This window comes from Saccopteryx bilineata, chromosome 3 (genome assembly GCF_036850765.1).
Source record: "Saccopteryx bilineata isolate mSacBil1 chromosome 3, mSacBil1_pri_phased_curated, whole genome shotgun sequence".
NCBI lineage: Eukaryota > Metazoa > Chordata > Mammalia > Chiroptera > Emballonuridae > Saccopteryx > Saccopteryx bilineata.
This window is the reverse complement of record NC_089492.1, coordinates 296251219-296265230: the sequence shown is the minus strand read 5'-3', so window position 1 is coordinate 296265230 and position 14012 is coordinate 296251219. Positions and strand designations below refer to the sequence as shown.

Below are 14012 nucleotides of genomic sequence, written 5' to 3'. Positions count from 1 at the left end.
AGGACAGACAGACAGGAAGGGAGAGAGATGAGAGATGAGGAGTATCAATTCTTCGTTGCAGAACCTTAGTTGTTCAGTGATTGCTTTCTCATATGTGCCTTGATGGGGAGGGGGGCTACAGCAGAACAAGTGACCTTTTGCTCAAGCCAGCAACCTTGGGCTCAAGCCAGTGACCATGGAGTCATGTCTATGATCCCACGTTTAAGCCAGTGACCCCTCGCTCAAGCTGGTGAGCCTGCACTCAAGCTGGCAACCTCGGGGTTTTGAACCTGGGTCCTCTGAGCCCCAGTCTGATGCTCTATCTACTGCGCCACCGCCTGGTCAGGCTGCATGTATCTTTCTCTCTGTTTTCCCTTCCTTTGCACTGCTTTCCATGAATCTCTCTTCCCCCTCTCCCTTTGGGTCTTTGTGTTTCTCTGGGTCTCTGACTCGGTCTCTGTCTGTGCCTCATGTCTCTCCCTGTGTCTCTTTGGACCTGGGTGCCCTCCACTTGGAACAGAGGAGCCGAGAATGCCCCATATTGGAGCCCCAGCTCGCTCCTGATGTGCAGGCAGTGTGGCTTCTTCGGAGAGCCCGGCCCCCAGTTCTCCTGACCCTCACACCCAAGCCCCCAGGTAGCAGGGGTAAAAAATGCCACGCCCAGCTCAGACAGAAGCTTTATTCCTCAGGCTGGTGGGCAGGCTGGTTCAGCCCTCAAACTTTTTCTTGCGGCCCTCCATCCCACTCAGCGCGTCGATGTTCTTGCGCCAATCTCCTACCTCTCGGATTTCCTGGGAAAACAGGGTCAGAGGTTAGAGTGTCTCCCCTCAAACCTGCCCTCCAGCCTGCTGGGCCAGTCTGTTCTAGACATCGACCCAAGGATCTGGTTCTGGAACACTTCTTGTCCCTTCCATAATCCCATCCAACTTGCCCCATGCACTTCCTGTCTCCTTCATGCACTTCCTGTCCCCCTCCTGCACTTCCTGTCTCTTTCCTCTCGTGCACCTCCTATAACCCTCATGCACATCCTGACTCCATGCTACTTTCTTTCTCCTAATGCACTGGTAATCTTCCTCTTCTACTTCCTGACTTCTTGTTGCACTTCCTGTGCCCCCCTCCTCTACTTCCTGTGGAGGATTCCTCACCAGATTCTTCTCCCCAAAGTTCTAAAAGTCATCTGCCCGGAGGCTGGGTCCTGGGAATGTGGCCCTCACACCCTCTCCAAGCACCCTCTCTCCCTGGCCCAACCATACTTACCTTCTCCGTGTCCTCCTTCTTCACCTGCTTAAGGTGGGCCCGCAGGTCTAGGCTTTCCTTAGCCCTGGTCCCCAGCAGCGCCTGCATCATGGCATCTGCAGAGATCCGCACCCTCCGCAGGGTGGGCCGCTTGAACTTGCCCCGGAGGTCATAGATTTTCTGGGTCAGATCTGCGATCTGGGAGGAGGGGGGGGTCAGAAGCGAAGGTGAGGACCACTCCCTCCGCTTCCCCCATCCTTCCACCCTCCACATCCCTCCCATCAGTACCCAGGCCTCTTCTGGGCTTTTCCTAGCTCAGGCATCCACTGCCTTTGGGACAAAATCCAAGCTCCTCATCCTGGGCTGGAAACCCGCCCAGATCCGCCCGTCTCATCTCTCTGGAAACCACGGACACATCCCAGCCCAGCTACCTGCATTTCCTGATCAGGTACCCCGTCCATGCCTGAGCTCATTTCCCTACACTGGACGCTCCAGTCACACATCTCACAAACATATTGTCTGCTGTCGTCCCACCTCCCTCCACCTGTAACAGCCTTGCCTGGCCATATATTAGTGATGCTTCTGCTCCCTCCCTGCCAGACTCACAAAGTTTACCTGGGTCCCCTAGTACCCTCAACCACTGCAAGGGGCCAGGCTGAGACCACAGCCCCAGGCATTGCACGCTACCCTGGAGGGACCCAGAATGCCCCGTGTCTCCCACCTCCGTGATGTTCTTGGTGACTTTGGCCTCCACATCGTATCTCTCCTCATCCACCTTGTCCACACGGGCATGGAGCTGTCGGCACAAGTCCTGGTAAAGAAACGTGGTGTGTGTGTGAAAGGGAAAGGTTCAGAACCTGGACCCATAGGTCTGAGAAAGAGGGGCTGGGGTCCCTGGACTCCCGGGTCCGAGGGAGGAGGGGCTGGGGGCCTGGTTATCTGGTTCTGAAATAGACTGAAGACGGACTCTGGAGAACTGCGAACAAAGCAGAACTCCCGAGCCAGGAATTCTTACACTCTACAGAATTAGGTTATGAAGGAGCCGACCTCTGGGTTTTGAGACTCTAGGCAGCTTGCAGGCCATTAGTTCTGAACTCGTGAGGGTAAAAACAGGGAGAATGGACCCCAAGATCCTAAGCAGAAGAGGAAGGAGAGCGACTGTACATGAACCCCAGGAATACAAGACTAGACCACAGGAACCCAGAGCCACAGGGGACCCTGACTAGAGCCGGTACCTGCAGTTCCTCGAAGCCCAGCCCGGCCAGCTCCAGAGGCTGGCACCGCGTGCTCAGAGCGCGCCCCTTCTCTCCGCGCCGCTCCTCTGCCTCCCGCTCCAGGTCCTGCTTCGCCTTCTGCAGCATCAGGGTCTGCGAAGGGGAGGCCGGACCGCGGCCCACATGTTGGAGCGGGATGAAGACAGGCTGGGCGGCTCCGTCTGCCTGGCCCTTCTTTCTAATCCCAAGCCTGGTCTTGGTTCTTCCAGAGCCCCGCCGCTTCAAGGCTCATCATCACTCCAAGGCCCGGGCCAGCGGTAACCCAGCCTCCCGCCTCAAAGCCACGCCTCTAAACCCAACACTCCAAGCCCCACCCACTTGCCCAGACGAAGCGCCACGCCTACTATTTTGCTCCGCCCCCCCGGACACCTAGCCTCCCTCTCCAGGTCCGGCCTCACCTTCAGCTGTAGCTTTCTTGAGGCGGAGATCTTAGACTTTTTCTGTCGGGATAAGATGGAAAGAAGAAGGAATAGGGAAGGAGGGAAATTCAAAGGTGGGCAGTAGGAGAAAGTTCAGAACGCGCCCCCCCGCCTGACCAGGCGGTGGCGCAGAGGATAGAGCGTCGGACTGGGATGCCGAGGACCCAGGTTCGAGACCCTGAGGTCTCCAGCTTGAGCGCGGGCTCATTTGGTTTGAGCAAAGCTCACCAGCTTAGACCCAAGATCGCTGCCTTCAGCAAAGGGTTATTCGGTCTGCTGAAAGCCCGCAGTCAAGGCGCATATGAGAAAGCAATTAATGAACAACTAAGGTGTCGCAATGCGCAACGAGAAACTAATGATTGATGCTTCTCATCTCTCCGTTCCTGTCTGTCTGTCCCTGTCTATCTAACTCTCTTTCTGTATCTGTAAAAAAAAAAAAAAAAAAAAAGAACGCGCCCCCCCTCAAGCGAGGTCCCAGAGTTGAGCCCACCTCCAACTCCAGCCCTCAGTGTAAGACAGGCCACGCCCCCAAGTCCCATCCACCAATCTGGGATTCTGACTCTGGCTAAGCACCGCCCACCACCAACAGCACGATAACACCACGCCTCCATTATGCTCATAGCTCCGCCCCTTTCCCCAAGGGGCGGGGTAAACTCCGAGGACTCTGAATCCAGGCCCCGCCTCAGCCCTGCCCACCGCGCTACCCCACCCTCACCTTGGCGTGCGGCTCGTTGGCGTAGGCGCGGTAGTTGGCGGAGGAGCGGCGTCGCATCGGGGCGGCAGCCGGGCGCGGCTGCCCTTCCTGGGGTTGGGGGGACGGAGCCGCATCACCACTGGGGCCCTCAGCCCCCCCCCCCAGGCAGCCTCCCGCCCCAGAGCTGCTCCCCCTGCAGCACCCTCCCCGGCCCGGCTGTCTGCTCCACGCCTGGTCTCACCACATCACCGCTCCTGGAGAGAGAGAGAAACCGGGAAAGGGGTCTAAGGCTGGGCCTGTGGCCTGTCCAGTCCGTCTCCAGAGGGACCCTGGAGACCCCTCTGACCAAGAAGTCCGGCTACCAGCTTCCCTGTCTCTGGTTCTAGGGTTCCCAAACTCTTACCCCATTCCGACACCCAGGGGTCCGGCCCCGCCTCCCATCTCAGGCCGGGGGGCTCCAGCCTCGCAGCTCTCACCCCTCCGGGAGGTCGCCCCACACCCCGCTGCCTCGGGCCTCACGAGACGGGTTACCAGCTTCACTTACTCATCCGCCATGCTGAGACTCCGGGCAGGAGTTGCAGGAGGCAGAGAAGGGACAACACGCTGTTCGAGAGTCAATGAGAGGGTGTCCGGGGTGACCTTGAAGGCCCCAGGGACTTCGGTCCAGTCTGGGCTGCTCAAACCTCACTCACTGAGGACACTACTGATAAAGGGCGAAGGCAGAGACTAAATATACTGCTGCCTCCTCCTCCTCCTGCCCAGGATGCGAGATAACGGGGCGCGTGAGGGGTGGGGCGGGCTGCTCTCCAGCTGGATCACCCCTCCACCGTGGCGGCCCAGAATCCGGCCCCTTCACTTTGACCTAGGAGTTCAGACCCTCCAACCCTTCCTCCCTCAGACCCGGGAGTCTGGGCCTCATCCCCTCGCTAAACTGCAATCTCCATGAGGCCTGAAACTTTAGCTGTCTTTTTCATCATTTTACTGTGAGTTTCCCTGCCTAAAACCGGTTAGCCCCCCCCCAAAAAAAATCTTGTTGATTTATTTGAGGACCCAGGTGTCTGGTGCCTGGGCTCTCAGGCGACAGTCCTGGGTAATCAACTCCAAAGTCCATTCGGAAAACCAGATATCTGGTCTGGGCTCTCCTCTCTGGATCTCTCCGGGGCCTTCCCACTCCCAGCCCTGGTGACAGACACACCGACAGAGAATAGCCCGCTGCCTTTATTGGGACCGCACAGGTCAGAAGAGGAGACATCCCCAACACCCAGTTAGGAACGGGACACCTGGGGACCAAGCAGAGGACCTGAGACCCAGGGCTGGATCTCTAGACTTCACTTAGAGTCTGGGGAGTAGAGTGTAGAATTCTGAGAACAATTTAGAATTCAAGGGACAGAATACAGAATCTCAAAAAATGGAATCTGAATTTCGAGCCACACCTCTGGGGCTGAAAGACAATGTGAAGGTTATAACTGAGTGTTCTAGAGGCGGGTTCTAATTCCAGGACTTGACTTTAGGGGTTAGAGATGGGGAACGCGGCCTCTGAGGATTCCGTCAGACTCTCCTGTTCAGGGGTCTGACTCCCTGTGGGTGGGGCCAACGCCTCGAGTGAAGCCTGAGACTCTAAGGGCAGTGTGAAGGATTCAGAGACTGAGATTCGACCTTGGGGAGGCCGAGTCAGGTCCTCAGAGGGCTGGTTTGTTGCCTCAGGGGGCAGAGCCAAAATTTCAGGGGGTGGAGTCCCGGATTCCATTGCTGCATCAACAGGAGCAGAGTCCCCAGGCTTAGAGAAGCGAGCGAAGGTCTCTGAAGGCCCGGCCCCGGCCTGTGGGGTGAATCCGGCTGCCAGAGCCAGTGCCCCAACCCGGTCAGAGAACCCCTGCAGCTGTTCCTGCCGCACATCCACCAGGTACCTGAAATCGAGAAGTGGCGTGTTAGGGGACCAGGTTTTCTTTCATTCCCAGCCTGATTCCCTGCCCAGCACTGAGCTGGCTCACCGGGCTAATTCCACAATCAGATGTCCTCCCGGGGCCACGCAGGCCCCGAGCTCGGGGCTGAGAAGATGAACCATCCTGCAGAGAGAAAAAGGGAGGGCTGAGGCTCAGACTTTCAGGTCTTTAGGGAGGAGGATCTGAGGACTGGAACACTAATAGAGAAAGGGCTTGGCCCTGGCCAGTTTGCTCAGTGGTAGAGCATCATCCCGGCAGCGTGTGGAAGTCCCGGGTTTGATTCCTGGTCAGGGCACACAGGAGAAGCAACCATCTGCTTCTCCACGCCTCCCCTTCCCCCTTTCTCTCTCTCTCTCTCTCTCTCTCTCTTTCTCTCTCTTTCTCTCTCTTCCTCTCCTGTAGCCATGGCTCGAATGGTTAAAGCAAGTTGGCCCTGGGCACTGAGGATGGCTCCATGGCCTCGCCTCAGGCACTAAAATAGCTCAGTTGCTGAGCAATGGAGCAGCGGCCCCACATGGTAGGGGGCTTGCCTGGTGGCTCCCAGTCAGGGAACATGGGGAAGTCTGTCTATCTGCTTCCCGACCTCTCACTTAAAATAAAGAGAGAGAGAGAGAGAGAGAGCAAAGTCTGGGAACCTGGACTCCTGGGTCTGAGGGAGGAGTTACTGGGGGAAGGAAGCCTAGGACACCCCAGGCCCTCTTACCCACAGGCCACGTAGAGAAGCTGGAACTGACCCTTGTAGCAGCTCTTGTGGTGGAGGGCCTGAGCCGAGCCGAGTGGCAGGAAGTGGATAGTGAACGATTCTGGGCTGGGGGCTGTTGGGGAAGACCAGCACAATTAGTTAGGCAGACGCACAAAACTAGTAGATAATACTTCCCTTTCTCATCCCTTCTCTCTTTTGTATTTTTCCGAAGTTAGAAGCGGAGAGGCAGACAGACTCCCACATGCAGCCGACCGGGATCCACCTGGCATGCCCACCAGGGGGCAATGCTCTGCCCATCTGAGGCTTTGCTCCGTTGCGCCAGAGCCATTCTAGTGCCTGAGGCGGAGGCCATGGAGCCATCCTCAGCGCCCGGGTCAGCTTTGCTCCAATAGAGCATTGGCTGCAGGAGGGGAATAGAGAGACAGAGAGAAAGGAGAGGGGGAGGGGTGGAGAAGCACATGGGTGTTTCTCCTGTGTGCCCTGACAGGGAATCGAATCCGGGACTTCCAAACACCGGGCCGACGCTCTACCACTGAGCCAAACGGCCAGGGCTCTCATCCTTTCTCTTAGGTGGATTCTGGGACGGTTGGTGTGGTAGGTAGTAACCCATTTTAGAGACCAGGCAACTGAGGCTCAAAAGAGGACAAGAGAGTGGCCCATGGCTAGACAGGGCGTCCAGACATGGGGGCAGGCTGGGGATGGTTGGAGGAGGCACAACCAGATCCGGGAAGAGGGGTGTCTCTCCAAAAGTGACCGGGGATCCTGCACCGTGTTAGATTGATTGTTCTTAGCTTCTTACCCTTCTGCTGGTAGGATCGGAATTCTATCATTGGAATTCAGAACGCTAAAAGTGGTGTCAGGACTTAGGAAAGGGAGAGATAAAGAGAAGAGAGAAAAAGAAACGGACAGTCAGGAACCACTTGTCCAGGCGCTGGGAACCAGATCAATCCACGCTGGCGCTTGTGAGTTTGGAAGTTCTAGCAGGGGAGCGCAGCTACTCGTATACCATTGACCAAAGAACAGTCCTCTCCTCTATTGGGGAAGGTTGTCCTCTTCGACCCAGGGTGTAGCTTCGGGAGGGACGCCCATGGAGCGGTGAGGGGGGAGGAGACACCCACCTAGCCAACCAGATCAGTCCAATCAACCCTGGCGATCAACCCACACCCAGCACTGTCACTTGAAACACCTGGAGCCGGAACGGAAGCCCGGGACTTGGCCCGGAGGATGATGTATGTGTCTGTCTACGTAATGACCCAAGCCTGGCCTCCCATCTCAAGGGAGAGAGCTGAATTTCTCGCTTACCAGGCTCCCGGGTTCCATTCGCGTCGCCCGGAACCTCCTTGGGGTCTCCCTGGGTGACGCTCGGCTGCCCCCAGGCGGCCAGCGCACGGAACAGCTCTGTCACATTGTGCTGCGTGATATCGCCCGCAGTCTGCGGGGCAAGGGGCATGGCCAGCAGCTGGTTAGGACGGCACTTAAAGTGCGCAACCTCTCGCCCCCACAATCCCCATAGGTTAACATCTGAGGGGCGAGCTTGGATTCCTGGACTAGGTTTAGGAAGAAGTAGGGAGGGGTGGGGCCTAGTCCGCGGAGGAGGAATCTAGGGCCTTGTGGGCGGGGGTTGAATTCAGGGGGCGGGGCCTCGCAAACCAATCCCGGTGCTGCACACACCTTTACAGGCTGCCCATTGCTGGTCCGCAGGAGGCTCTCATTGTCCGTTTCAATGCCAAAGGCTATGAAGGGCCCGGTGGCGATGTCCCCCCAGTACCCTCGTGCTGCCACACGCTCCCCGCGCTGGGAAGTCAGGGAGAGAGGAGGAGGTCGATGTTGGTGACCCGGGTTCCTGGGTGCCTGGGTGTCCCCCCCCCCCCCCAAAGAAGGAGCGAGCCAGGGCAGGGAGGAGACACGCACGTGACTCAGAAGGCGACCAGACGCCAGAGTCCGGTTGGGCACCTGGTAGGCGCTGGAGTCTCTGAGTTCAAAGGCGATGCCTGTCTCCCTCCAGCGCCTAAACTCGCGGGTGTTGATGACTTGGGCCTGGGAGGGGAGTGGGAAGAAGAGAGTCCTCAGTGAATCCGGATTATAGGCCCCCGTCCTTTTCCCGTTCACACCCGGGACTGGAGACCCCAGCCTCCGCACCCCGCGGTCGTGCAGCTTCATGTGCAGGTCCCAGTCGCTGACACCGCGGCGGGCATCATAGCGGGAGCCCAGGTAGTGGCGCAGTCTCAGGTCCCAGAGGCGGCTCACGGGGAAGGTCTCGGGCCCCTTCTCCCCGCCTGCCCAGAAGCGGAACACGGCCTCCAGGGCGTCACGCTCCCGGAACTGCGCATCCAGGCACGCGTGGGGAGAGAGCGAGGGAGAGGGGCTTTAGGGAGAGCAGCCTTTCCTGCTTTACCCTGCTTTCCATTTCAGGGTGTGGGCACCTTTCTCCCGTTTCTCAGATGAGGACACAGGGAGAAGCCACCCTTTGAGCCAAATCCCACAGCTGGAGCAGGGGAGCTGGGGTTCGAACTCCTGAGACCCCAGCCCATTCCATCAACGCAAACCCTCTTGGACTGCCTATCTCCATTCTTCCCGTGGCCACCCAGGTGTCACCAGGCGGTGAAGGATGGAGGCCGGGCGGAGGCACCTTCAGGGCGCCCAGGTTGAGCCAGGGCAGCTCCTCCGCCAGGAGATCAGGCTCCGGAACTAGGCGTGCCAGGCGGCTGGCCTGCGCGCGCACGAAGGCGGCCACCGAGGGACGCATCAGCGCGTTCCCCCACACTTCCAGGAAGATCTCGCTCCTCTCTGTGGGGACGGGGAAGAAAAGTAGTGGGAGAAGCAGAGGAGTCAGCCCAGAAATGAGACCAGTGTCTCGTACCTCTTTTATAGGACACATTCTACATGACACATACCTTCTTTATAAAATCTTATCATTAATCATATAACAGATGCAACGGACCCGGAAAACTCTCTATCCTCTGCAATAGCTAGAATGAGAATAACTTACACCTTACCTAGGTCTCCTCACCTATTCCTCTCCTCCTCCCAGGTAACCCCAATCCTGAATTTTATGTTTATATTTCCCTTGCCTTAAAAATGAAAAGGTTAAGGCAGTGGCACAGTAGATAAAACATCGGCCTGGGACGCTGAGGACCCAGGTTCAAAACCCCAAGGTCGCCAGCTTGAACGTGGGATCATAGACTTGATTCCATGGTCGCTGGCTTGAAGCCAAAGATTGCTGGCTTAAGCCCAAGGTCACTGGCTTGAGCATGGGGTCACTGGCTCAGCTGGAGCCGCACACACATACACCCCCACCTGTTTGTCAAGGCACATATGAGAGAGCAACCAATGAACAACTAAGGTACCACAACTCTCAGTTAATTAATGATGCTTCTCATCTCTCTTCCTTCCTGTCTTCCTGTCCCTGTCTGTCTGTCTCTCTCTCTCTTTAAAAAAAAAGGTTACAGGCCCTGGCCGGTTGGCTCAGCGGTAGAGCGTCGGCCTGGCGTGTGGGGGACCCAGGTTCGATTCCCGGCCAGGGCACATAGGAGAAGCGCCCATTTGCTTCTCCACCCCCCCATCCTTCCTCTCTGTCTCTCTCTTCCCCTCCCGCAGCCAAGGCTCCATTGGAGCAAAGATGGCCCGGGCGCTGGGGATGGCTCCTTGGCCTCTGCCCCAGGCGCTAGAGTGGCTCTGGTCTCGGCAGAGCGACGCCCCCTGGTGGGCAGAGCGTCGCCCCCTGGTGGGCGTGCCGGGTGGATCCCGGTCGGGCGCATGCGGGAGTCTGTCTGACTGTCTCTCCCCGTTTCCAGCTTCAGAAAAATACAAAAAATAAAAATAAAAATAAAGGTTACAGATGGAGATGCAGATACATGTGTGTTAAAAAAAATGTTATAGCCTAACCTGTAGTGGCGCAGTGGATAAAGCATCAGCCTGGAATGCTGAGGTCGCTGGGTCAAAGCCCCAGGCTTGCCTGGTCAAAGCACATACGAGAAGCAACAACTATGAGTTGCTGCTTTCTGCTCCTCCTCCTGCCTTTCTCTCTCTCTATTCTTTCTCTAAAATCAATAAATAAAATCTTTTTAAAAATTTTTTAGAAATGTTATAGTATAAATTGTTTCATTTTAGTTAAGGATCTTATAAGAAAACTATATACCTTTAGTTGTATTCACACACATCTACATCAATATATTTATTTAAAAATTTTTAAAATTTATTTATTCAATTTAGAGAAGAGAGAGAGAGAGACAGAGAGAAGTGGGGAGGAGCAGGAAGCATCAACTCCCATATGTGGGGAAAGAGAGAGAGGAAAGAAAAGAAGGAAATAGAAGATGGGAGAGAAAGAGAAAAGGAGAAAAACATCAACTCGTTCTTTCACTTAGTTCCATTTAGTTGTGTATTCATGGGATGCTTCTTGTCATGTACCCTGACTGGGAATCTAACTCACGACCTCGGTGCACCGAGTACAAGGCTCTCTCCACTGAACCTCCTGGCCAGGGCCAACGTCCAACGTTTTTCATCGCACCCTTGAAAAGCCAGAATCCCTGCGGGGATGAGGAAGGGACTGAGGGCCAGAACGCCTTCGTCCTTGCAGCTGACCTTGCAGCCCCAGCTTCTCAGGATCCTCCAGGGCTAGGCTGAAGATCAGCATGTGTCGGGCCACAGCTTCCAGATTATTCTCCAGGATGTAGAACTGGAAGGGTGAACAGGGCAGAAAGATTCTGAGATCTGTGTCTCTGGTTCCCAGGAGACTCAGGAGTGGAAGACCCCAGCCCCTTCCTTCTATAGGACCCAGGAGTCCTGTACCCCACCATCCCCTCCTCAAACACAAGTCTTGGCTCTCAGAACCCTCTTCCTCTTCCCACCACTACTCAGGAGACCCTGTCCTTGGGTACTTCCACTTGAACCCAGGAGTCCCCAACCCCAGACGCTTCCTTCCTTTGGACACATAGGTGGGGGCTCCCAGCTTCCACCTCCCTCAAACCTAGGAGTCCAGGCCCCCAGATCCCTCCTCCCTCAAAGACTCAGGAATCTAGACTATCATATTCATCCTCCTCTTTCCACACCCGAGAATAAGAATCCCAGCTCACGTGGAATCTCCTGCCAGGCCAGAGCGCTGCCCGGGCCAGGGTTCTCAACAGGTGGCGCCCATCCACAGAACCCAACAGCAGCACATCTAGCTCGGGGGTCCCGTGCTCTGCATTGGCCTGCGAGTCTGGGTCCACAGGAGGACCTAACAAGACGACAGCAGGCTGCCGGTTGGTGGGCTGAAAAGCGTCCACTGCAGCCGCCTCCCAGCACAATGGACTACAACTCCCAGCAGGACTTGCACCTGTGGCATAGGTTCTAAGGGAGCTGTGCCTCTAAGCATTCTGGGACTCGTAGTCCTCAGAGAGGCTACCCGGACTGCCTCGGGGGCGCCCCCCGCCGTTGGAGCCTCGAAGAACGTTAGCGCACCCTCTGCCAGGCTGTGATGGCAGCCGCTGTGACAGATGTGGTTCTGGGGTGGGGGACTCACTCTCAGCTTGCAGGTCCAGCGCCGGGGACAGGCCCCACCAGGACACGGAGCCGAAGCCCGCGCCGGAGCCTGCTGGTGTGGTCATCGCCCTGCGGGACAGACATCCAGGAGATTCCCAAACATCGTCTCTGTGTCGTCCACCCATTCCCCTCTCACCTCCTCTGACTTCTTGCCCTTTTCCTTCAGGTAACCCCCTCCCTCCCTCACCTTTATCCTTCCAAATATCCTGAGACTTCCCCTCCCAAGCTCCTAGGTGCTGGGCTGCGGTGCCGATCCCGCTGGACAACTGCTGTCCATAGTCCCCGCCCTTTTTTGATCAACCAGCCAACGGGAGTATGCGAGCTGGCACCGCCCCTATCAATCCACCAATGCGAAGGAGCTGTTCCCGCCCACTTAGAACTTTTGGCCAATGGGAGTACGGAGGGACGGCTATCCTGGAGTGCAAGAAAAGACCGCAAGAGGACGCGGTTGTCATGACGACGATGCTGGGAGAAGTTGAGGGGAAGTCTGGGGAGGTCTAAACTGGGATGGGTGAAGCCAGGGCTAATTTAAAATTAGAATTGGGGCCCTGGCCGGTTGGCTCAGCGGTAGAGCGTCGGCCTGGTATGCAGGGCACCCGGGTTCGATTCCCGGCCAGAGCACATAGGAGAAGCGCCCATTTGCTTCTCCACCCCCCTCCTTCCTCTCTGTCTCTCTCTTCCCCTCTCGCAACAAGGCTCCATTGGAGCAAAGATGGCCCGGGCGCTGGGGATGGCTCCTTGGCCTCTGCCCCAGGCGCTAGAGTGGCTCTGGTCTCGGCAGAGCGACGCCCCGGAGGGGCAGAGCATTGCTCCCTGGTGGGCAGAGCGTCGCCCCGTGCCGGGTGGATCCCAGTCGGGCACATGCGGGAGTCTGTCTGACTGTCTCTCCCGGTTTCCAGCTTCAGAAAAATACAAAAAAAAAAAAAAAAATTAGAATTGGACTGAATCTTTTTTTTTTTTTTTTTTCAGAGAGAGAGAGGGATAGACAGGGACAGACAGACAGGAACAGAGAGAGATGAGAAGCATTAATCATCAGTTTTTCATTGCGCGTTGCAACACCTTAGTTGTTCATTGATTGCTTTCTCACATGTGCCCTGACCGCGGACCTTCAGCAGACCGAGTAACCCCCTGCTGGAGCCAGCAACTTGGGTTCAAGCTGGCGGGCTTTTTGCTCAAACCAGATGAGCCCACGCTCAATCTGGCGACCTCGGGTTCTTGAACCTGGGCCCTCCACATCCCAGTCCAACGCTCCATCCACTGCGCCACCGCCTGGCCAGGCAGAATTGAACTGAATCTTGATTAATCCAAATCAAAGTGAGGTGTCCTAGACCTTAAATTATAGACATTTGTGTCCCCTTTCCCCCTCACCCTGCTTCTAGAACACAGGGCTTCTCAACTCGTAGGAAACACAGCTAAGCCTGATCTGTGGTGGCTCAGTAGAGGGACCACTGACCTGGAGTGCTGGGGTCGCCGGTTTGAGATCCTGGGTTTTCCCCGTCCCAGCACATATGGGAAGCAGCCGCTGTGAGTTGATGCTTCCTGTTCCTCCCACTTATCTCTCTCTCTCTCCTCTCTATAAAATCAATAATTTTTTCTTTAAGTTATTGGAAAAAAACACAGCAAAGTGTGTGGCCAGCCAGCACTGGCACCCGGTTGTCAAATTTTCAGGAATTTTGTGACCTGGGAATTACACTCAGTAATTACTAAAAATTAAAATTTTTACTAAATTCCTAAAAATTAAATTGCAATTACATACATTAGGTTAAAATAAAGGTAATACACATTTAAAACTCATCGCTTCTTTTTTCTTTTTTTGACAGAGACAGAGTCAGACAGACAGAAAGAGAGATGAGAAGCATCAATTCTTCGTTTCAGCATCTTAGTTGTTGGTTGATTGTTTGTTCATTGATTGCTTTCTCATATGTGCCTTGACCAGGGGACTACAGCAGACCAAGTGATCCCTTGCTCAAGCCAGCGATCCTGGGCTTCAAACCAGCGACCTCTGGGCTCAAGCCAGCGACATAGGGTCATATCTGTGATCCCACACTCAAGCCAGCAACCCCGTGTTCAAGCCGGTGAGCCTGAGCTCAAGCCAGCAACCTCGGGATTTCTAACCTGGGTCCTCTGCGTCCCGGTTCGATGCTTTATTTACTGCGCCACAGCCTGGTCAGACCCATCACTTCTTATTTTACTATTATGATCTTAAGGTTATTTACATCTATTGTACCTACACAAAGGAAATAC

General features: G+C 55.8%; 2 protein-coding genes across 4 annotated transcripts; both read right to left on the bottom strand.

Annotated features, from left to right (window-relative positions):
- Positions 1-644: 644 nt before the first annotated feature.
- Positions 645-4317, bottom strand: TNNI3 (troponin I3, cardiac type). Of its 2 annotated transcripts, XM_066271032.1 has the most exons (8): positions 4147-4317; positions 3844-3856; positions 3624-3710; positions 2888-2929; positions 2451-2582; positions 1937-2026; positions 1237-1413; positions 645-770 (listed from the first exon to the last, which is right to left on the bottom strand). In XM_066271032.1, exons 1-8 carry the CDS (start codon positions 4155-4157, stop codon positions 687-689), a joined length of 636 nt encoding a protein of 211 aa, XP_066127129.1. In that variant the 5' UTR covers positions 4158-4317; the 3' UTR covers positions 645-686. The 2 variants fall into 2 exon arrangements, with proteins under 2 accessions (XP_066127129.1, XP_066127130.1); XM_066271033.1 differs by lacking the exon at positions 3844-3856 and having other exon boundaries at positions 4134-4317.
- A 500-nt stretch (positions 4318-4817) lies between these two features.
- Positions 4818-12049, bottom strand: DNAAF3 (dynein axonemal assembly factor 3). 2 transcript variants are annotated; one of them, XM_066271026.1, is made up of 12 exons: positions 11956-12049; positions 11749-11837; positions 11321-11463; positions 10830-10923; positions 8878-9035; positions 8388-8570; positions 8160-8285; positions 7920-8042; positions 7551-7680; positions 6249-6360; positions 5594-5668; positions 4818-5509 (listed from the first exon to the last, which is right to left on the bottom strand). In XM_066271026.1, exons 2-12 carry the CDS (start codon positions 11831-11833, stop codon positions 5110-5112), a joined length of 1629 nt encoding a protein of 542 aa, XP_066127123.1. In that variant the 5' UTR covers positions 11834-11837; positions 11956-12049; the 3' UTR covers positions 4818-5109. The 2 variants fall into 2 exon arrangements, with proteins under 2 accessions (XP_066127123.1, XP_066127122.1); XM_066271025.1 differs by lacking the exon at positions 11956-12049 and having other exon boundaries at positions 11749-11941.
- Positions 12050-14012: the final 1963 nt, after the last annotated feature.